This window comes from Carcharodon carcharias, chromosome 20, assembly GCF_017639515.1.
Source record: "Carcharodon carcharias isolate sCarCar2 chromosome 20, sCarCar2.pri, whole genome shotgun sequence".
NCBI classification, from domain to species: domain Eukaryota; kingdom Metazoa; phylum Chordata; class Chondrichthyes; order Lamniformes; family Lamnidae; genus Carcharodon; species Carcharodon carcharias.
In genome coordinates, this window is record NC_054486.1 from 32793960 (window position 1) to 32813658 (window position 19699).

General features: G+C 44.7%; 1 protein-coding gene across 1 annotated transcript in view; it reads right to left on the reverse strand.

Moving 5' to 3' along the window:
• sptbn5 (spectrin, beta, non-erythrocytic 5) overlaps window positions 1-19699 on the reverse strand; it is a 283694-nt gene that overhangs the window by 241170 nt on the left and 22825 nt on the right. The window contains exons 6-11 of the mRNA XM_041214166.1: window positions 18253-18884; window positions 17656-17794; window positions 14746-14978; window positions 11904-12057; window positions 10353-10553; window positions 3754-3969 (exon numbers count right to left, since the gene is read on the reverse strand). Of these exons, the coding sequence (XP_041070100.1) occupies window positions 3754-3969; window positions 10353-10553; window positions 11904-12057; window positions 14746-14978; window positions 17656-17794; window positions 18253-18884 (1575 nt within the window). The remainder of the gene's footprint in view (window positions 1-3753; window positions 3970-10352; window positions 10554-11903; window positions 12058-14745; window positions 14979-17655; window positions 17795-18252; window positions 18885-19699) is intronic.

Genomic DNA, 19699 nt, shown 5'->3' on the forward strand with positions numbered 1-19699 from the left:
AGCTAAGCGATTCCACAAGCAACAGATTAGACCTAAGACCTGCAGTTCTGCTACATTGAGTCATGAATGAGGGTGGTCAATTGAACAAATCACTGGAGGAGGAAGCTCCATAAATATCTCCATCCTCAATGATGGGGGAGCCCAGCACATCAGTGCAAAAGATAATGCTGAAGCATTTGCAACAATCTTCATTTGCGCCACACCAGTGCCAGGCAATGACCATCACCAACAAGACAGAATATAACCATCACTCTTTGACATTCAATGGCATTACATCGCTGAATCCCCCACTATCAACATCCTCGGGGTTGCCATTGACCAGAAACTGAACTGGGCTAGCCATATAAATATAGTGGCTACAAAAGCAGGTCAGAATGTAGAAATCCTACAGTGATTAACTCACTTCCTGACTCCCTAAAACCTGTCCACCATTTACAAGGCACAAGTCAGGAGTGTGATGGAATACTCTCCACTTGCCTGGATGACTGCAAATCCAAAAACACTCAAGAAGATTGACACCATCCAGGACAAAGCAGCCCACTTCATTGGCTCCTCATTCATAAACATTCACTCCCTCCACCATCGATGCACAGCAACAGCAGTGTGTACCATCTACAAGGTGCACTGCAGGAACTCACCAAACCTCCTTAGACAGCACCTTCCAAGCCCACAGCCATTACCATCTAGAAGGACGAGGGCAGCAGACATGGGAACACCACCACCTGGAAGTTCCCCTTCAAGCCACTTCACCATTCTGACTTGGAAATATATTGCTGTTCCTTCACTTTCGCTGGTTCAAATTCCTGGAACTCCCTCCCTAACAGCAAAGGGTGTACCTACACCACATGGACTGCAGCAGTTCAAGAAGGCAGCTCACCACCAACTTCTCAAGAGCAATTAGGGATGGGCAATAAATGCTGGCCTAGCCAGTGACATCCACATTCCATGAATGTATAAAAAAAAACAGCAGAGGACATTATACAAAGGAAAAGAAGGATTGTCCAGCATGGGGAAATCATTGAAGTCAAGTACATAGGTTATGTACTGACAACAAGAAGTCTTCACCCAGATCCTGACAAGGTGAGAGCTGTAGCAGTGACGCAGCACTCTACAGATGTGAAAGCAGTGCCAAGATCTGTTGGATTTGTGAACTATTTAGCAAAACTTCTGCCTAATTTGTCATTGGAGTGTGAACAATTACGCAGGCTCACTGCCAAGGATGTGCAGTGGTATTGGGGCACAGAACAAAAAGCAGCATTCATTAAAATCAAACAACTAGTGATGAAAATGCCAGTACTAAAATACTATGACATCAATGATGAAGTCACCTTGCAGTGTGATGACAGTGAGATTGGTTTTGGAGCAACCCTAATGCAACATGGATAACCAATCGCATTTGCATCCAGGGCATTTACACAAGCTGAACGACGTTATGCTCAGATCAAGAAAGAGTGTCTGGCTGTTGTTTTTGCTTGTGAGCATTTTCATCAATACCTGCTTGGGAGAGACAAAATAACAATGGAGTCCAACCACAAGGCGCCTCAAAGTATTTTTTTCAAACCGCTACCATCTGCTCCAAAGCATCTGCAAACAATGTTACCTCATTTATGGAGATATCATCTGGACATGGCATATAAGCAAATGAAACAGGTGTACATTGCTGACATGCTGTCAAGAGCAGCACTCCCCATGAAGAAAGTTGAGGATGCTACAACAAAATGTGAAATCTTTCAGATTCAACATGAAGCAGCAGCTTGACATGCTCTGAAAGTCATCAATCCAGCAGAAACATTGAATCTGACAGACAAGCGCCTTGCTCAAGTCAAGCGAACTACCCAACAGGATGCAACTCTCCAAGTGCTGCAAGAAGTAGTGATGAAAGGATGGCCTTAGAGCATCAAGGACACACCTGTGGTCACAAGAGCATACCAAATCGAATTGACAGCCCAATAAGGCATCTTGTACAAAAAAAACAGAGTCATCATCTCTAAGGAAATGAGAGGAGAGATGCTGAAGTGCATCCATGCAAGCCATCAAAGAGTTGAATGGAGTCTGAAGAAGGCAAGAGAAGTGCTCTACCTGCCAAACATGAGCAATGAAATTAAAGATTACATCAACCAGTACTGTGCTTGTAATAAGTCCCAAGCTAAACAAGCTAGAGAGCCATTGATGACGCATGGCATCCCAGACAGGCTATGGATGAAGCTGTGAGTAGACCTCTTCACTATAGCAGGAACTGATTATCTTGTCACCATTGATTACTATTCTGACTACTGGGAGGTAGGCCAGCTGACTTCAACGACGACAAGAGAGATAGTAGAATGCTTGAAAGCACACTTTAATCATTACAGCATTTCAGTCATTATGATGAGAGACAATGGCCCTCAGTTCACGAGTGAAGAATTCAGCTGCCTCGCAAAGGATTAGGAAATTATACACCACACATCGTCTCTGCACTATCTCCAATTGAATGGAAAGACTGAGGTGGCAGTGAAAATCACCAAGAAATCGAACAAATCTAGTACAGATGTATACAAGGCAATTCTCGAGTGGAGAAACACACCGACTGAAGGCATGGAAAGTAGTCCAGTCCAAAGACTAATGTCTCATCACACCCAAACTACTCTCCCAATAGCAAAAAAGATACTGAAGCCAGAAGTAGTAATAGGCGTGAGTGAAAAAAATCAATGCAGAATGGCAGAAAGCCAAATTTCATTTTGACAAGACTGCCAAACCATTGCCAGGTATGAGCATTGGAGAGCCAGTCAGGGTACAAACCTTCAATGCTCTCAACTGGAGTCAGCCCACGTGGCAACTTGGGACATGCATAGAGCAGTTGTCACATCGCTTGTATGTGGTGGAAGTGAATGCCCAAATATACCGGCACAACCACAGGCACACGTGAACAACTAGAGAAGCTGTTCCTTCACTGCAGGTGGCTGATCAGGAAGATGGGATCTCACCAGCTGCACAGAGTACAGAACATCCATCACACCCAGGGGTCCACTGGTAACCAACAACAGAAATAGAACAACAACAACAGTTACCATGGCAACAAGTACCACAAGAACAACAGTTCCCGGAGAAGGAACATCATCCAGACTAACAGCCAATGACAACATGCAGGCACATCATTAAGAGACCTGCACAATTTAACAACTATGTATGCATGCAATGCATGACTAATGAGAATAACAAACAGCTTGTTAATGCATGAGAACAGGTCTGGTATACTGAGTAACTTGGGTAACTCAGTTATACATGACAGTGCATGCAAAGTTGTCTGCTGTTCGTTATGGAAAGTGGGATGTTTGGGTTTTGAAATGCAATCATTACTAAGTGTCCTACCTGGATTGCCCTGGTCACATGGCCTCTGCTATGAGGGAATGCCTGGGGGCAGCTATAATACATTGAGTTCAATAACTACACTAGACACACTTTGTAGTCTTTGAACTCGTAACAGAATCCTTTCATTAGTTAATCTCTCCTGCCCTCCACCCTATCACAAACCCTTTTGTTCTTCCTGTCCCTTTCCCCCTTCTACTGGCTTAAAAACTCTTACTTACATTTCTGATTAAAGATTGTCAACCTGAAATGTTAACTGTGTTTCTCTCCACAGATGCTGCCTGACCTGATGAGCATTTCCAACATTTTCTGTCTTCATATTATATAAGGGAAAAAAACTCTGGAAAATTCTTCTCAGAAACTCTTCGGTGATTGACACATACATGCACAAAGAGTGGAAATGAGTACCTGACACATTGTTAAAGGAACTTGCTGCATAGCCACTGTTGCCAGATCCCCGAGTCTCTTCACTTCACCAGAATATGCTGCAATTTCTTTCTCTAGGCGCATGTGACGCTGCAGGAAGGCATCAGCACTGGCCACATCCTTCCCACAATCCTCACTTTGCAGAAGAGGCTTTTTCTCAAGCAGCCAGGAGTGGGCCTCATCGACATCTGCGAAATACTGAGAAGACAGAGAAACCTGCTCATTCAGATATAATGACATCTTCCATTTACACTCTACATATCACAATCACACATCCTAAAGGGCTTTGCACAATCAACTACTTTTCTGTTGTTATTATAAAATCAACAGCACCTGCAAGATTCCAGACATCCATTCTATTTTTGTGATAAAAAAACAAAAACAGAATTACCTGGAAAAACTCAGCAGGTCTGGCAGCATCGGTGGAGAAGAAAAGAGTTGACGTTTCGAGTCCTCATGACCCTTCAACAGAACTGTCGAACAGTTCTGTCGAAGGGTCATGAGGACTCGAAACGTCAACTCTTTTCTTCTCCGCCGATGCTGCCAGACCTGCTGAGTTTTTCCAGGTAATTCTGTTTTTGTTTTGGATTTCCAGTATCCACAGTTTTTTTGTTTTTATCTCTATTTTTGTGATGTTGGCCAGGACTCCAGAGAGAATGCCTTTACTCGTCTTCGAAATAGTGTCTTTGAAATGGGATCTTTTACGTCCACTTGAGAGACAGCTCACAGTCACCTTTTCAAGGGCAATTAGCGATGGCAAGAAATGCTGGCCTAGCCAGTGATGCCCACATCCCATGAACGAATAAAAAAAGGCCTGATGGGAGCATGGTTTAAGATCTTATCTGAAAAACAGCACCTCCAACGGTGCAGAACTGTCTCAGTACTGCAATGGGAGTGTCAGCTTAGATTTTGGTCTTTAAGTCTCTGGAATGGGACTTGAACCTACAACCTTTGGACTCAGATGTGAGACTACGACAAGTAAGCCACAGTGACACATCATATCTATGACAAAAAGAAAAATCGAGAATGCTGGAATTATAGTAGAATCAAACCAGAAAATGCCAGGATTCATGGCTGACCCACCAGGTTAGGGTATGGAAACAAGTCAGATGCATGTTCAAAGTGGAGGAGGCCTTTCAGCAGATCCTATACTGGGGGTAAAATGATTCTGCTTGCTCCCAACATTCATCAAAGACATGTAATTCTGCATGATGCTTTCACTTGAATCATGCTGGGATGTGTCCTCGCAAATTGCATAACTGGAAGTAGAGGTCGCTTTAGACTCGACAAGAGGGTGAGGGATCAAGTTTGGGTAGAGGTCGCAATTCAAGGTGTAGAGTCAAGGCTGGAGAACAAAATAGTAATATGAGAAATGATGGTCAGAAAATGGCAGGAAGGGACAGAGCGAAAAAGCCTGAGAATACATCAACAGTCAAGACTAGATGTTACAAAGGTAACAAAAGACAAAACTGAAGGCTCTCTATCTGAATGCAATAGCATTCATAACAAAGTAAATGAATTGATGGCCCACATTGAAGTAAATAAATATGATCTGATAACAACTACGGAGATGTGGCTGCAGGATGACAAAGGTTGGGTCCTTAATATTGAAGGGTACATGACATTCAAAAAGAATAGGAAGCTGAGTAAAAGTGGAGGGGTAGCACTGTTAATCAAAGAGGGCACTGGGGCACTAGTTAGAGATGACCATGGTTCAGGAGATCAGGATGTAGAATCGTTTTGGGTGGACATAAGGAATAGTAGGGGGAAAAGGTCATTAGTGGGAGTGGTCTACAGGCCCCCTAACAGTAGCCACAGTGTAGGAGTGATAAAGGGATGGCAATAATCATGGGTGATTTTAATCTACACCCATGATTTTAAGCTGGAAAAATCAGATTGGCAGTAGTAGCCTTGATGAGGAGTTCTTAGAATGCTTTCGAGATAGTTTCTTAGAGCAGCATGTTCTGGGACCAACCAGAGTGTAGGTTATGTTGGACTTGGTATTGTGTAAAGTGACAGGATTAATTAATGACCTCAGAGTAAAGGCACCCCTCGGTAGCAGCGCCTACAATATGATTGAATTTTACATTCAGTTTGAAAGGGAGAAGAGCGGGTCTGAGACTAGTACCTTAAACTTAAGTAAGGGTAACTATGTGGGGATGAAAGCTGAAGTGAACTGGGAAACTAGGCTAGAGGATAGAGAAGCAGTGGCAGACATTTAAGGGGATATTTCAGAGTATTCAGAATAAGTACATTCCTACTATAAGGAAAAATTCCAAGGGGAGGACCTACCATCCATGGTTAACTAAAGATGTTAAGGAAAGATTCAACCTTAAGGAAAACGCATATAACTGCGCAAAGATCAGTGGCAGGTCAGATGATTGGATAGAATATAAAGAATGGCAGAGAATGTCTAAAAGATTAATCAGAAGAAAGAAATTAGAGCATGAGAAGAATCTCGCTAGAAATGCAAAATTGGATAGAAAGAGTTTCTACAGGAATTTAAAAAGGAAAAGAGTAAGTAAGGTAAGTGCTGGTCCTCCAGAGAGTGACAGTGGCGAGTTAATAGTAGATAATAAGAAAATGGGGGAAGAAATGAACAAATGTTTTGCTTCTGTGTTCACTATGGAGGATACAATAAACATTCCAGTAAAGCTGCAATTCAGGAGGTGAACAGGGGAAAGGAACTTGGTGAAATCGAAATCACTAGGGAAACAGCACTGAGCAAATTGATGGAGCTGCAGGCTGGCAAGTCTCCATGTACTGAAGGACTACATCCTAGGGTCTTAAAAGAGGTGGCTAATGAGGTAGTTGATGTGCTGGTGGTAATTTTTCAAAATTCGCTAGATTCTGGAAAAAGTTCCATCAGATTGGAAAGTTGCAAATATTCCAGAAGGGAGGGAGGCAGAAAACAGGAAACTGTAGGCCAGTTAGCTTGACGTCTGTCATGGGGAAGTTATTAGAATTGATCATTAAGGATATAGCTGGGAACATAGAAGAGCTCAAGGCAATAGGGAAGAGTCAGCATGGTTTTGTGAAAGGAAAATCATGTTTAACCAATTTATTGGAGTTTTATGAAGGAGTAACATGCACAGCGGATAAAGGGGAGCCTATAGCATACTGTACTTGAATTTCCAGAAGGCATTTGATAAGGTGCCACATCAAAGTCTATTACGGAAAATAAAAGCGCATGGTGTAGTGAATAACATATTAGCATGGATAGAAGATTGGCTGGCTGGCAGAAAGCAGAGAGTATGCATAAGTGGGTCTTTTCCTGATTGACAGGATGTGACAAGTGGAGTGCCACAGGGGTCTGTACTGGGGCCTCAACTTTTTTATGATTTACATCAATGACTTAGATGAGGGGAGTGAAGACATGGTAGCCAAATTTGCAGATGACACAAAGATAGGTAGGAAAGTATGTTGTGAAGAGGTCATGAGGAGGTTGCAGATGGATATAGAGAGGTTGAGTAAGTGGGCAAAGATCTGGTAAATCGAGATTAATGTGGGAAAATGTGAAGTTGTTCACTTTGGCAAGAAGAACAAAAAAGCAGAGTATTACTTAAATGGAGAACAGCTGCATAATTCTGAGGTACAGAGGGATCTAGGCGTTCTAGTAAATGAGTCATAAAAAGTTAGTATGCAGGTACAGCAAGTAATTAAGAAGGCTAATGGAATGCTATTCTTTATTACAGGGGGAATTGAACATAAAAGTAAGGATGTTATGCTTCAGTTATACAGGGCATTGGTGAGACCGCACCTCGAATACTGTGTGCAGTTTTGGTCTCCTTATTTAAGGAAGGATATAAATGCATTGGAGGCTGTTCAAAGGAGGTTTACTAGATTGATACCTGGATTGAGTGGATTGTCTTATGAGGAAAGGCTGGACAGACTGGGCTTGTTTCCACTGGAGTTTAGAAGAGTGAGGAGTGATTTCATTGAAGTATACAAGACCCTGAATGGCCTTGACAAGGTGGATGTCGAAAGGATGTTTCCTCTCGTGGGTGAGTCCAGAACTAGGGGGCCACTGATTTAAAATTAGGGGTTGCCCTTTTAGAACAGAGATGAGGAGAAATATGTTTCTCTCAGAGGGTTGTGTGACTTTGGAATTGTCTGCCTCAAAAGGCAGTGGAGGCAGGGTCATTGTGTTGGGATCGCGGACTGGAAAGTAACAAATATAACCCCTCTTTTCAAGAAGGGAGGGAGGCAGAAAACAGGAAACCATATGCTTGTTAGCTTGACGTTGGTCGTGGGGAATGAGTTAGAATCAATCATTAAGCAGGTTATATCTGGGCAGTTAGAGAAACTCAAGGTAACCGGGAAGAGTTAGAATGATTTTGTGAAAGGGAAAATATGTTTAACTAATTTATGGATGGAGTAACATGCACTGTGGATAAAGGGGAGCCTGCAGGCATACTGTACTTGGCTTTCCAGAAGGCATTTGATAAGGTGCCACATCAAAGGTTGTTATAGAAAATAAAAGCTCATGGTGTAGTGGGTAACATATTAGCCTGGATAGAAGATTGGCAGGTTGGCAGAAAACAGAGCGTATGCATGAATGGGTCCTTATATGATTGGCAGGATGTGACGAGTGGAGTCCCACAGGGGCCTGTGCTGGGGCCTCAACTTTTTACAATTTATATCAATGACTTAGATGAGGGGAGGGAAGGCATGATAGCTAAATTTGCAGATGACACATAGATAGGTAAGGAAGTATGTTATGAAGAGGACATAAGGAGGTTGCAGACAGATTTGGATCAGTTGAGTGAGTGGGAAAAAATCTGACAGATGGAGTATAATGTAAGAAAATGTGAAGTTGTTCACTTTGGCAGGAAGAATAATAAAAGCAGGGCATTACCTAAAAGGAGAACAGCTGCAGAATTCCAAGGTGCAGAGTGATCGAGATGCTCTCGTGCATGAGTCACAAAAAGTTAATACGCAGGTACAGCAAGTAATTAAGAAGGCTAATGGAATTATTATGGGAGGAATTGAACATAAATGAAAGGATGTTATCCTTCAGTTTTGCAGGACATTGGTGAGACCACATCTCGAATATCGTGTGCGGTTTTGGTCTCCTTATTTAAGGAAGGATGTAAATGCGTTGGGAGTGGTTCAGAAGAGGTTTAGTGAGTTAATATCTGGAATGAGCAGGTTGTCTCATGAGGAAAGATTAGGCAGACTGGGCTTATTTCCACTGGAGTTTAGAAGAGTGAGTGGTGACTTGATTGAAGTATACAAGATATTGAATAGTATTAACAAAGTGGAAGTGGAAAGGATATTTCCTCTTGTGGATAAGTCCAGAACCAAGGGGCCTTGTTTTAAAATTAGGGGTTGCCCTTTTAGGACAGAGATGAGGAGAAATTTTTTTCTCTCAGAGGGTTGTGAGACTTTGGAGTTCTCTGCCACAGAAGGTGGTGGAGACAGGGTCATTGAATATTTCTAAGGCAGAGGTAAATAGATTTTTCTTAGGCAAGGGAATCAAAGGGTATCAGAGGCAGATGGGAATGTGAAATTCGAAACACAAACAGATCAGCCATGATCTTATTGAATAGCTTGAGGGGCCGAATGGCCTACTTCTGCTCCTATTTCATATGTTTGTATGTTCGTATATTAATACATTGTATTTTTATTAAATGATGCTGGAGGTGAGACTGTTTATGAACTACAGGATGTAGATCAAATATTAGAGGGAACTGGAGGAAAGGAATTGTGATAGCTATACCCTGGGTTGTTGAAAGAAGTCAGGGAGAGAGAACAGAGGGTCTGGTAATCATTTTTCAGTTCTTAAATATGCAAAGTGCACTTCGGAACTGGACAGTAGCTGATATAATACTTCTATTCAAGAAAGAAGAGCAGGATTAAACTGGGTAACTAAACTAGTTAATCTAATACAGTTGTGGATAAACTCCTAGAATCTATAATTCAAGATAAGAGTAGGCAGCATCTATAAATGGAGGGTAAATCAAGGAGTCAGCATGGATTTGTTGAAGGCAAGCTTTTTTGTTATATTGTTATATTATTTGTAGAGTTGGGAACTATATTGTTATGTGCATGTATATCCAGAATGCTGCAACACTCAATACAGTCAGGTGTCAGCGGGCAGGATGGAAAATTTGACAGACCAGCCAAAGGTTCATTCACTTCAGGCGGGAATTCAAAGAAAGCCCCAGCATTTTGTGTCTAAAAGTATGATTATTTCGAGCTTTGGGAACCACAAGACATAACACAAACTTAAGAGGGTTTCTTTGAAGAAATTACTGACTGGATTGACAAAAGAAATGCAGTAGGTGTCAGGTAGATGTTGCAAAAAGTTCTGGCTCCCGATAGAGGAGGTGTAAAGGTTTGCTATTCAAGAGATATAGAACTACTATTGAAGATCAACCCTGATCTTACTGAATGGTGCAGCAGCACAAGGGGACGAGTTGCATACTCCAGCTCCTATTTATGTTCTCATGTTTAACTGTATGAATTGATCTTACTCATGCCTGTGGATTCTGATTTCAGCAGCATCTGTGAAGTATTCAGAACCAGTAAGAAGCTTTGACAACACCATGGACTCCCTCCCAAACATTATATCTCACCTGCTTTATAGTCAGTGCAGCCTGCAGCCGTGTGCTCCGGTTTGTCAACTCGTCCTTTAACAGCTGCCATTGTTTCTGGAGGGTGATGACCCATCTCCTCACCTCCTTCTCGCAGTCCATACTCCGCTGGTACAGGTGCTGGCCCCTCCTCACCACCGAAAAACAGATGGACTGGTGGCAATTAAACTCAGACTCCAGGGCCTTCAAGGAGTAACACAATAATATCAATTCAGGAAATGGGAGTCCAGAAACATCTACTGAACTGTACTGGCTCCAGTATCACACCTATCATACTTTACTCCATGCTCTGGGATACTAGCTCCAGTGTCACACTCATCCTGGGTCACTGTCTCCAGTACCACACTAACACCACACTCTCAGACACTGGTCTCCAGTATCACACCCACTCCACTCTCTGGAACACTAGATCCAGCATCATACTCACTCCACACTCAAAAGAGACTGGCTCCAGTATCATAACCACTTCACACCCTCAGACACTGGCTCCAGGATTTCGTGGATCAGTGACCCATCCCTGGAACAACAGAGCTCAGTCTGGGAACTCAGTGGAGTGAAGATTGTCTGAGGTAAGGCCAGGTGATGGCGTCAAGGCCGGGAGACGACAGCGAGGCCAGGAGACGGCGGCCGGGAGACGGCGGCAAGGTCAGGAGACGGCGGCCGGGAGACGGCGGCAAGGCCAGGAGACGGCGGCCGGGAGACGGCGGCAAGGCGAGGAGACGGCGGCCGGGTGACGGCTGCGAGGCCGGGTAACGGCAGCGAGGCCGGGAGACGGCGGCGAGGCCGGGTGACGGCGGCGAGGCTGGGAGACAGCGGTGAGGCCGGGTGACGGCGGCGAGGCTGGGAGACGGCGGCGAGGCTGGGAGACGGCGGTGAGGCCGGGAGATGGCGGTGAGGCCGGGTGACGGCGGCGAGGCTGGGAGACGGCGGCCGGGAGATGGTGGCGAGGCCAGGAGACAGCGGCCGGGTGACAGCTGCGAGGCCAGGTGACGGCGGCGAGGCCGGGAGACGGCGGCGAGGCCGGGTGACGGCGGCGAGGCTGGGAGATGGTGGCGAGGCCGGGAGATGGTGGCTGGGAGACAGCGGCAAGGCCAGGAGACGGCGGCCGGGAGACGGCGGCAAGGCCAGGAGATGGCGGCAAGGCCGAGAGACGGCGGCCGGGAGATGGCGGCGAGGCTGGGAGACGGCGGCCGGGAGATGGTGGCGAGGCCGGGAGATGGTGGCGAGGCCAGGAGATGGCGGCCGGGAGATGGCGGTGAGGCCGGGAGACGGCGGCGAGGCCAGGTGACGGCGGCGAGGCTGGGAGACGGCGGCCGGGAGATGGTGGCGAGGCCGGGAGACGGCGGCGAGGCCGGGAGATGGCGGCGAGGCCGGGAGATGGTGGCGAGGCCGGGTGACGGCGGCGAGGCCGGGTGACGGCGGCGAGGCCGGGAGACGGCGGCGAGGCCAGGTGACGGCGGCGAGGCCGGGAAATGGTGGCGAGGCCGGGAGACGGTGGCGAGGCCGGGTGACGGCAATTATGCTAGTTGGTACCTTGTGTTTCTGAATCGACACAGTGATCTGGGTGATGTCGCGCCCTAACGTGGCTGTCCGCACAAACTGCCACTTTTCATAGATCCATGACTCCTCCTCTTCACAGTCCCGGAAAAACTCAAACAACTGCTGTTGCTGCTCCAGTTTAGAATGTCTGTTTTATCAAGAAAAATAAATCAGCTCATAAATAAATCAGCTCACAGTGTCTGGAATAACTGCGAGTCCCAATCACTGCAAGTTGCTGTGTCTATGAGTCCAAGAGGCAGTGAATCCCAGTCACCACGAGTCTCAGTAAGAGAGTCACAGTATCTGCAAGTCCCAGTCACCGTGAGTGCCAGTAACAGAGGGTCACAGTAACTGTGGGTCCAGGGTCACCACAAGTCCCAGTTACCATGAGTGCTGGTAACAGAGGCCACAGTAATTGCGGATCCCGGATACCACAATGCAAATGCAGAACTGGGTTGAGACAGCCAACTCACAGAATCACAGTGCAGGAGAAGCCCTTCGGCCCATTGAGTCTATACCGACACATGAGAAACACCTGACCTACCTACCTAATCCCATTTACCAGCCCTTGGCCCATAGCCTTGAATGTTATGATGTGCCAAGTGCTCATCCAGGTACTTTTTAAAGGATGTGAGGCAACTCGCCTCCACCACCCTCCCAGGCAGCGCATTCCAGACCGTCACCACCCTCTGGGTAAAAATGTTTTTACTCACATCCCCCCCGCTAAACCTCCTGCCCCTCACCTTGAACTTACGTCCCCTCGTGGCTGACCCTTCAACTAAGGGAAGCAAGCTGCTCCCTATCCACCCCGTCCATGCCCCTCATAATTTTGTACACCTTGATCAGGTCGCCCCTCAGTCTTCTCTACTCCAACAAAAACAACCTAAGTCTATCCAACCTCTCTTCATAACTTAAATGTTTCATTCCAGGCAACATCCTGGTGAATCTTATCTGCACCCCCTCCAGTGCAATCACATCCTTCCTATAATGTGGCGACCAGAGCTGCACACAGTACTCCAGCTATGGCCTCACTAAGGTTCTATACAATTCCAACATAACCTCCTTACCATTGAAATCTATGCCTCAATGGATAAAGGCAAGTGTCCCATATGCCTTTTTCACCACCCCACTAACAAGCCCCTCCACCTTCAGAGATCTATGGACACACACGCCAAGGTCCCTTTGTTCCTCAGAACTTCCTAGTGTCATGCCATTCATTGAATACTTCCTTGTCAAATTACTCCTTCAAAAGTGTATCACCTCACACTTTTCAGGGTTAAATTCCATCTGCCACTCATCTGCCCGTTTGACCATCCCATCTATATCTTCCTGCAGACCAAGACACTCAACTTCACTGTTAACCACCCGCCAATCTTTGTGTCATCCACAAGCTTACTAATCCTACACCCCACATAGTCATCTATGTCATTTATATAAATGATGAATAATAAGGGACCCAGCAAAGATCCCTATGGTACGCCACTGGACACTGGCTTCCAGTCACTAAAGCAGCCTTCTGTCATCACCCTCTGTCTCCTACAACTAAGCCAATTTTGAATCCACCTTATCAAATTACCCTGTATCCCATGTGCATTTGCTTTCTTTATAAGTGTCCCATGTGGGACCTTATCAAGGGCTTTGCTGAAATCCAAATAAACTACATCAACTGCACTACCCTCATCTACACACCTGGTCACCTCCTCAAAAAATTCAATCAAATTTGTTAGGCATGACCTCCCTCTGACAAAGCCATGCTGACTATCCCTGATCAAGCCTTGCCTCTCCAAGTGGAGATAGATTCTCTCCTTCAGAATTTTCTCCAATAATTTCCCTACCACTGACGTGAGACTTACTGGTCTTTAGTTCCCTGGCTTATCTCTACAACCCTTCTTAAATAGCGGAACCACATTAGCTGTTCTCCAGTCCTCTGGCACCTCCCCTGTGGCCAGAGAGGAATTAAAAATGTGGGTCAGAGCCCCTGCGATCTCCTCCCTTGCCTCCCTCAGCAGTCTGGGACACAAATCATCCGGACCTGGAGATTTGTCCACTTTTACCAACACCTCCAATACCTTGTTCACTCCCTATATCAATTTGCTCAAGAACCTCGCAGTCCCTCTCCCGGAGTTCCATACCTTCATCCTCATTCTCTTGGGTGAAGACGGATGTGAAGTATTCGTTCAACACTCTATTGATGTCCTCTTGCTGCACTCATAGATTGCCCCCTTGGTCCCTAGTCGGCCCTACTCTTTCCCTGGTTATCCTCTTCCCATTGATATACTTATAGAATATCTTGGGATTTTCCCTACTTTTACCAGCCAGAGCTTTCTCATATCCCCTCTTTGCTCTCCTAATTGCTTTCTTAAGCTCCATCCTGCACTTTCTGTACTCCACTAATGTCTCCGCTGATTTGTTCCCCTTGTACCTGCTAAAAGCCTCTCTTTTCCTTCTCTGCGTATCCTGAATATCCCTGGTCATCCATGGTTCTATGGACTTGTTACTCCTTCCTATCACCCTAGAGGGAACATGGTGAGCCTGTACCTTCCCCATTTCCTTTTTGAATGCCACCCACTGCTCTTCTGTAGATTTCCCCACAAGTAGCTGTTCCCAGCCTACCTTGGCCAGGTCCTGCTTTATTTTACTAAAATCCGGTCTCCCCCAATCCAAAACATTTTTTTGCAACTTGTCTATTTCTTTGTCCATAACAAGTTTAAGTTGTATCATTTTACTCATTTTACATAGGTCTCTTATGGCCAGGCGACTGAGGAGACCACTGAGGCTTTTATTACATTATTGCCCAACAGATGTCCGTAGTGCCTTACAATAGGTGATATCTGACCTGGCTTTGCTGAGTTCTAGGAGGTTGCTGTAAAGGTCATTGAGCTCCCTGAGTTTATCCTGAACCAGGACAGTGTTCAGCCCACTGCTCCTCCTGAGACTGTCAGCTCTCTGGTTGACGTGTTTCAGGGTTTCTCCATGAGATGAGATTTGAGAATCAATCAGGTTGTGCTTCTGTACCATGTCCACCACATCGAACAGGTGCTTGCCATAATCACTCGAACTTACCACTGGCTATAGGGATAAAAGAAACAATGCCTGAACCATGGTAATTTGTTGGATCATTGTTAGAGTTCTAACACTTTCACACTTTTAATACTTAAGACTGAAGGCACCCTATTATAAATTACTTCTCTGCTCTTTTCCTGACCTGTACCTAGTCAATTGACCACCCGCCAACAGACAGGTGACTATGGTCTAGAAAAGGCTGCACTACGAATATCTGTGAGCTGCTGATATTAAAAGACAGTGAAGGTTCAGAAGTGGGGTACCAACAGTGCTGGGTCCACTTTCATTCTTCCTCTACATAGATGTTTCAGGCTTGAATATAGGGAACACAAACTCTAAATCTCACAATACAAATGTAAGGGCTAGTCAAACAATAAGACGTGCAAAAGCTTCAGTGGAATGGGCGGATAGATGGCAGATACAATTTAATTGAAGGCTAAGAGGATACAATTTGGGAGGGAAATTCAGGAATGAGACCATAAGCTCAATGAAAAGGCACTGTAGGGAACAGAAGAACATAGGGATGCCAATCCACAATTCCACAATGTAGATTGATAAACCATAAAGTCATGAACAGCATTTGCATTTCATAAACAGGAGTAGAGAGTTCAAGAGTAAAATGATGATGATAATTTTGAGTAATGCAATGGTTAGCCACAGCTAAAGAATATACCCTTACTTATAATGCATCTATCTGTCGAATGTGCCTGGGATGAACAATAAACCCTTTAATCACAAGATTATTATGGATGAGGAAGGCAGCTGAATCCATCTTAATTCAACTGTCCAGGAATGCCCTACATTGTGACACTGAAGCATCCAATTAGTTTGTGAACAATTCTAGCCCTCTACCACTCTATCTCATTCCATGTATCGATCAGTCTTCCCAATATCAGTTCTAAACTGGCCCTTTAATGGCCCCAATCAATCTCCCCTTCCTATTGATTATAAAACTTGTTTTATAAACAATACAAGCACAACCCTGCTTCTGCTTCTTCTGTTGTGCTGGGATCACAGACTAACATGTGTATTCCACCAACATTTTTATTAAGAATGTGGTTAATAATATGATAATGACCAGGGAGCAGAAATTGTTTTGTGATGTTGATTGAGGGATAAATATTGACCAGGACACTGGGGATAACTTGCCTGCTCTTCATCGAAATATTGCCTTGGGATCCTCTACATACATCTGAACAGACAGGTGGGGCCTCGGTTTAAAGTCTCATTCGAAAGATCCTCCTGATATCTCCAAATGACAGACAAACAAAACTTTGAGACCAAATATCACATGCCATCAACTGCCGATCAGAGCTTCCCTTGTGCACAAATAGGGTCTAAATCAGACTGCTAAGGTATAAAGTTTAACAGGAAAGAGACAAATAAGAACAGGATTTCACAGCATCCCTACAGAGAGAGAGGAGTTAGAGGGAGAGAGACAGATGGAGATGATCAGGGAGAATTGGCCAGTTGATGAATAGAGCCAAAGGTTCTGAGCAGCTATTGCTAATTCTAAACTTTAAAAGACTTTATTTTACTAAAATGGCAGAAGACTTCAATGCAAACAAGTGATTAAATCAACACCGTGACCAAGACTGAAGACCAATGCCAAAGCTGAGAGCCACCAGAATTACAATACTTTAGCTGCCCAGCTAAAAACTTAAACACCTTGGTTGATAGAAGCATGGCTTCAAGGGCAATTTGATTGAGATTTATAAAATAATGAATGGACTAGATTGCATGCACACTGAAAAATGTCAACTTGATACTTTCAGGAGGACCAGGATCGTGCATATAAAAGTCCGATCCTTGTTTTTAAATCCCACCATAGTCTCACCCCTCCCTATTTCTATAATCTCCTCCAGTCCTACAATTTTCTGAGAACTCTGTCCTTCTCCAATTCTGGTCCGATTTTCTTCACCCTTCCATTGGTGGCCATGCTTTCCTCGTTTAGGTCCTAAAGCCCCTAGAATTTCTTCCCTAAACCTTTCCGCCTTGCTAACCTGCTCTCCTTCTTTAAAATATTCCTTAAAACCTAATTCTTTAACCAAGTTTTTGGCTACCTTTCTCCTTATGTGTCTCGGTGTCAAACTTTGTTTCATAACACCCCTATGAAATGCCTTGGGATATGTTACCATGTTAAAGGCTCTAATATAAATGCAAGTTGCTGTATAAATTACACAAAGGAAGTAATACATAGGAACAGGAGGAGGCCATTCAGCCTTCAAATCTGTTCTGCCATTCAATGAAACCATGGCTCATCTTTATGGGCTCCATATACTTTTATATACCCTTGGCCAGTAAAAATCTATCAATTTCAGATTTAAAGTTATTACCTGAACTAGCATCTTTTGCTTTTTGTGCAAGAGTTTCACACTTCTACCACTCTTCCAGTCCTGAATATGTTAGATGTTAGGAGGTTCTTCTTTTCCCAGAGAATAGTAGATCTATAGAACAAGACATTGGCTTGTGCTAGATTCTCCTCTTTGAATATGGTGACAATGCCTGTGATTGAAGAGAGGGGGCTGTGCACCCTACAAGTCCATCATTATCTCCATACATTCGGGGCAAACATACAGCTGGAGCCTTGGCTGGACTCAGTAATGTGGTCAACACAGAATTTTTTTTTTCAAATTTAATATTCAGTGGTTATCCCTTAAAAAATCTGAGTGCCAAATCTCACCTGAAGGGTAATTATTTCTTGGTAAATGCCGTCAATATCTCGGAGTAAGGTGAGTGTGGCTGCCATCTTGTTCAGGGATTCTCTGTGTTTGTGAAGCTGTTGGAGGAGATCTTGCCAGCAACGCCCAACATCCTGCTGTCTGTAGAGAAAGAGAGATTTCAAATACTGCACCAAAGTCTGCATTTCCACCCTATCCTGGTCCCCCTGAAACACACACATCAAATTCCCGGGTTCTATGCTTTCACTGGGTGGGGCCATCACCAAGTACAGCTTCAAGAGCTTGAAGAACAGCATGAGGTGTGTGTTATTCTCTGAAAGGACAGTGTCTGAGCCACCCAGCCCCTGCTAGGACAGTATCTAACCCACTGACCCACCCAGTCCCTGACAGGGCAGTGTCTGAGCCACCCAGCCCCTGCTAGGACAGTATCTAACCCACTGACCCACCCAGTCCCTGACAGGGCAGTGTCTGAGCCATCCAGTCCCTGAAAGGATAGTGCCTGACCAACTGACAATCCATTCCCTTGATTGAATGATTTGTTGTTCTAAACCACAATTATATTAGAGTGAGATGAAAGCCTAACAATGACTTAGTCTTACTTCTTCATTATCTCAATCTTGCCATGGTAGTTCTCTCTCTTGATGACCTGTGCCATTTCAGCCAGAGCCTTGAATCTCTGCTCCCTGGAAAACACATCAGTACTGATGGCCTCCAGCCTCTTGGTGGCAGCTTCAGCCTCCGCTATGCTCTTCACATTGACATTTTGTTTGGCAACAACTGATCTCATCTCAGTGAGGTAAGCCTCCCTCAGCATGGCCTTCTTCTTAAACCTCTGCACCAGCTGCTCCAGCCTCTCCAGCCGCAGCATCTCCTTTTGCAGAGCCTTCTCCCGCTCGTATTCAGACTTCTCCAGATTGCCCCAGTGCCTCTCAATGTCGCTCAATGTCTTCCCCTCTGGAGGGATGTATTGTTTCATGTTGTTGGCTCTCAGTTTGGTCTTGATGTTGAAGAGTTGAGCCTCAATGACTCCTCGCTCCTGATACTTTGGTGGCTTCTCCACTGTGCGGAAGGTTTTGAAGTCTGCCACCAGTCTCTGCATGCCAGTCAATGAGTTGGGGAAGTGACGGTCATTCAGCTCATTCACTTTGTCTTTGATCCACTGGAGCAGGTCAGACACCAATAGCTGGTATTCGAGTTTGAGATCTTCAATGTCCTTCAGCAGATGAATAATCTGTGAAAGGAATAGAAACTAGAACTCAGTCTCAAATTAAATATACATGTGACCAACACTAAGGCGGTTCATTATTCTTTCTAAGCCTTTGGATATTCCCTTACATGTTGTAAGACCAAGAGATATCAGCTCAAGCTGATCTACAGCAGACCAGGAATTTTCAAGACTCCTTTAAAAGGAAATTAAATCATGTAATAGATGTTGTGAAACTCTGGAGAAATTATCATTTTTCTGTTATGTGATCTCTTTATTTCAACCCAGTGATTTATTTCCACCACACTACAGTCTAGGTGTATCAGCTTAGAAATTTCTACCTCTAGTTACCAACTCACCAATCAGAGGAAATAATATTTTCCTGACTCACCTGATCAAACCCTGTCACCAATTTGAGCTCCTCTATCAGCTCTCTTCTTAACTTTCCTTGTTCTAATGAAAACAGCTCTAGTTTTCAAGTCTCTCCTTATAACTAAAGTCTCTCATCCTTTTTATCATTGGAGTGAATCATTTCTGTCCCATATCCATGGCCTTGACGGCCTTCCTAAAACCAGATACAATATTCCAACTGGAAAGGCAGTGAAAGAGGACTTAGATTTGTCTAATACCACATGAGACAAACAAAGCACACGTGCCTTTTTCTGGAGCCAGCTTTTCTTGGAACAGGTCACCAGCCTGTCACTAGAGGTTATAGCTTGGGGGGTGCCCAGGAGACTGTCCCGCTGTTACTACCTGCCATAGGTGTACTGGAAGGATTTACAGGTTGATAATCAACCTGTTTGACCACATTATGAACTCATCTTCTGTGGCCATTAAGTTCT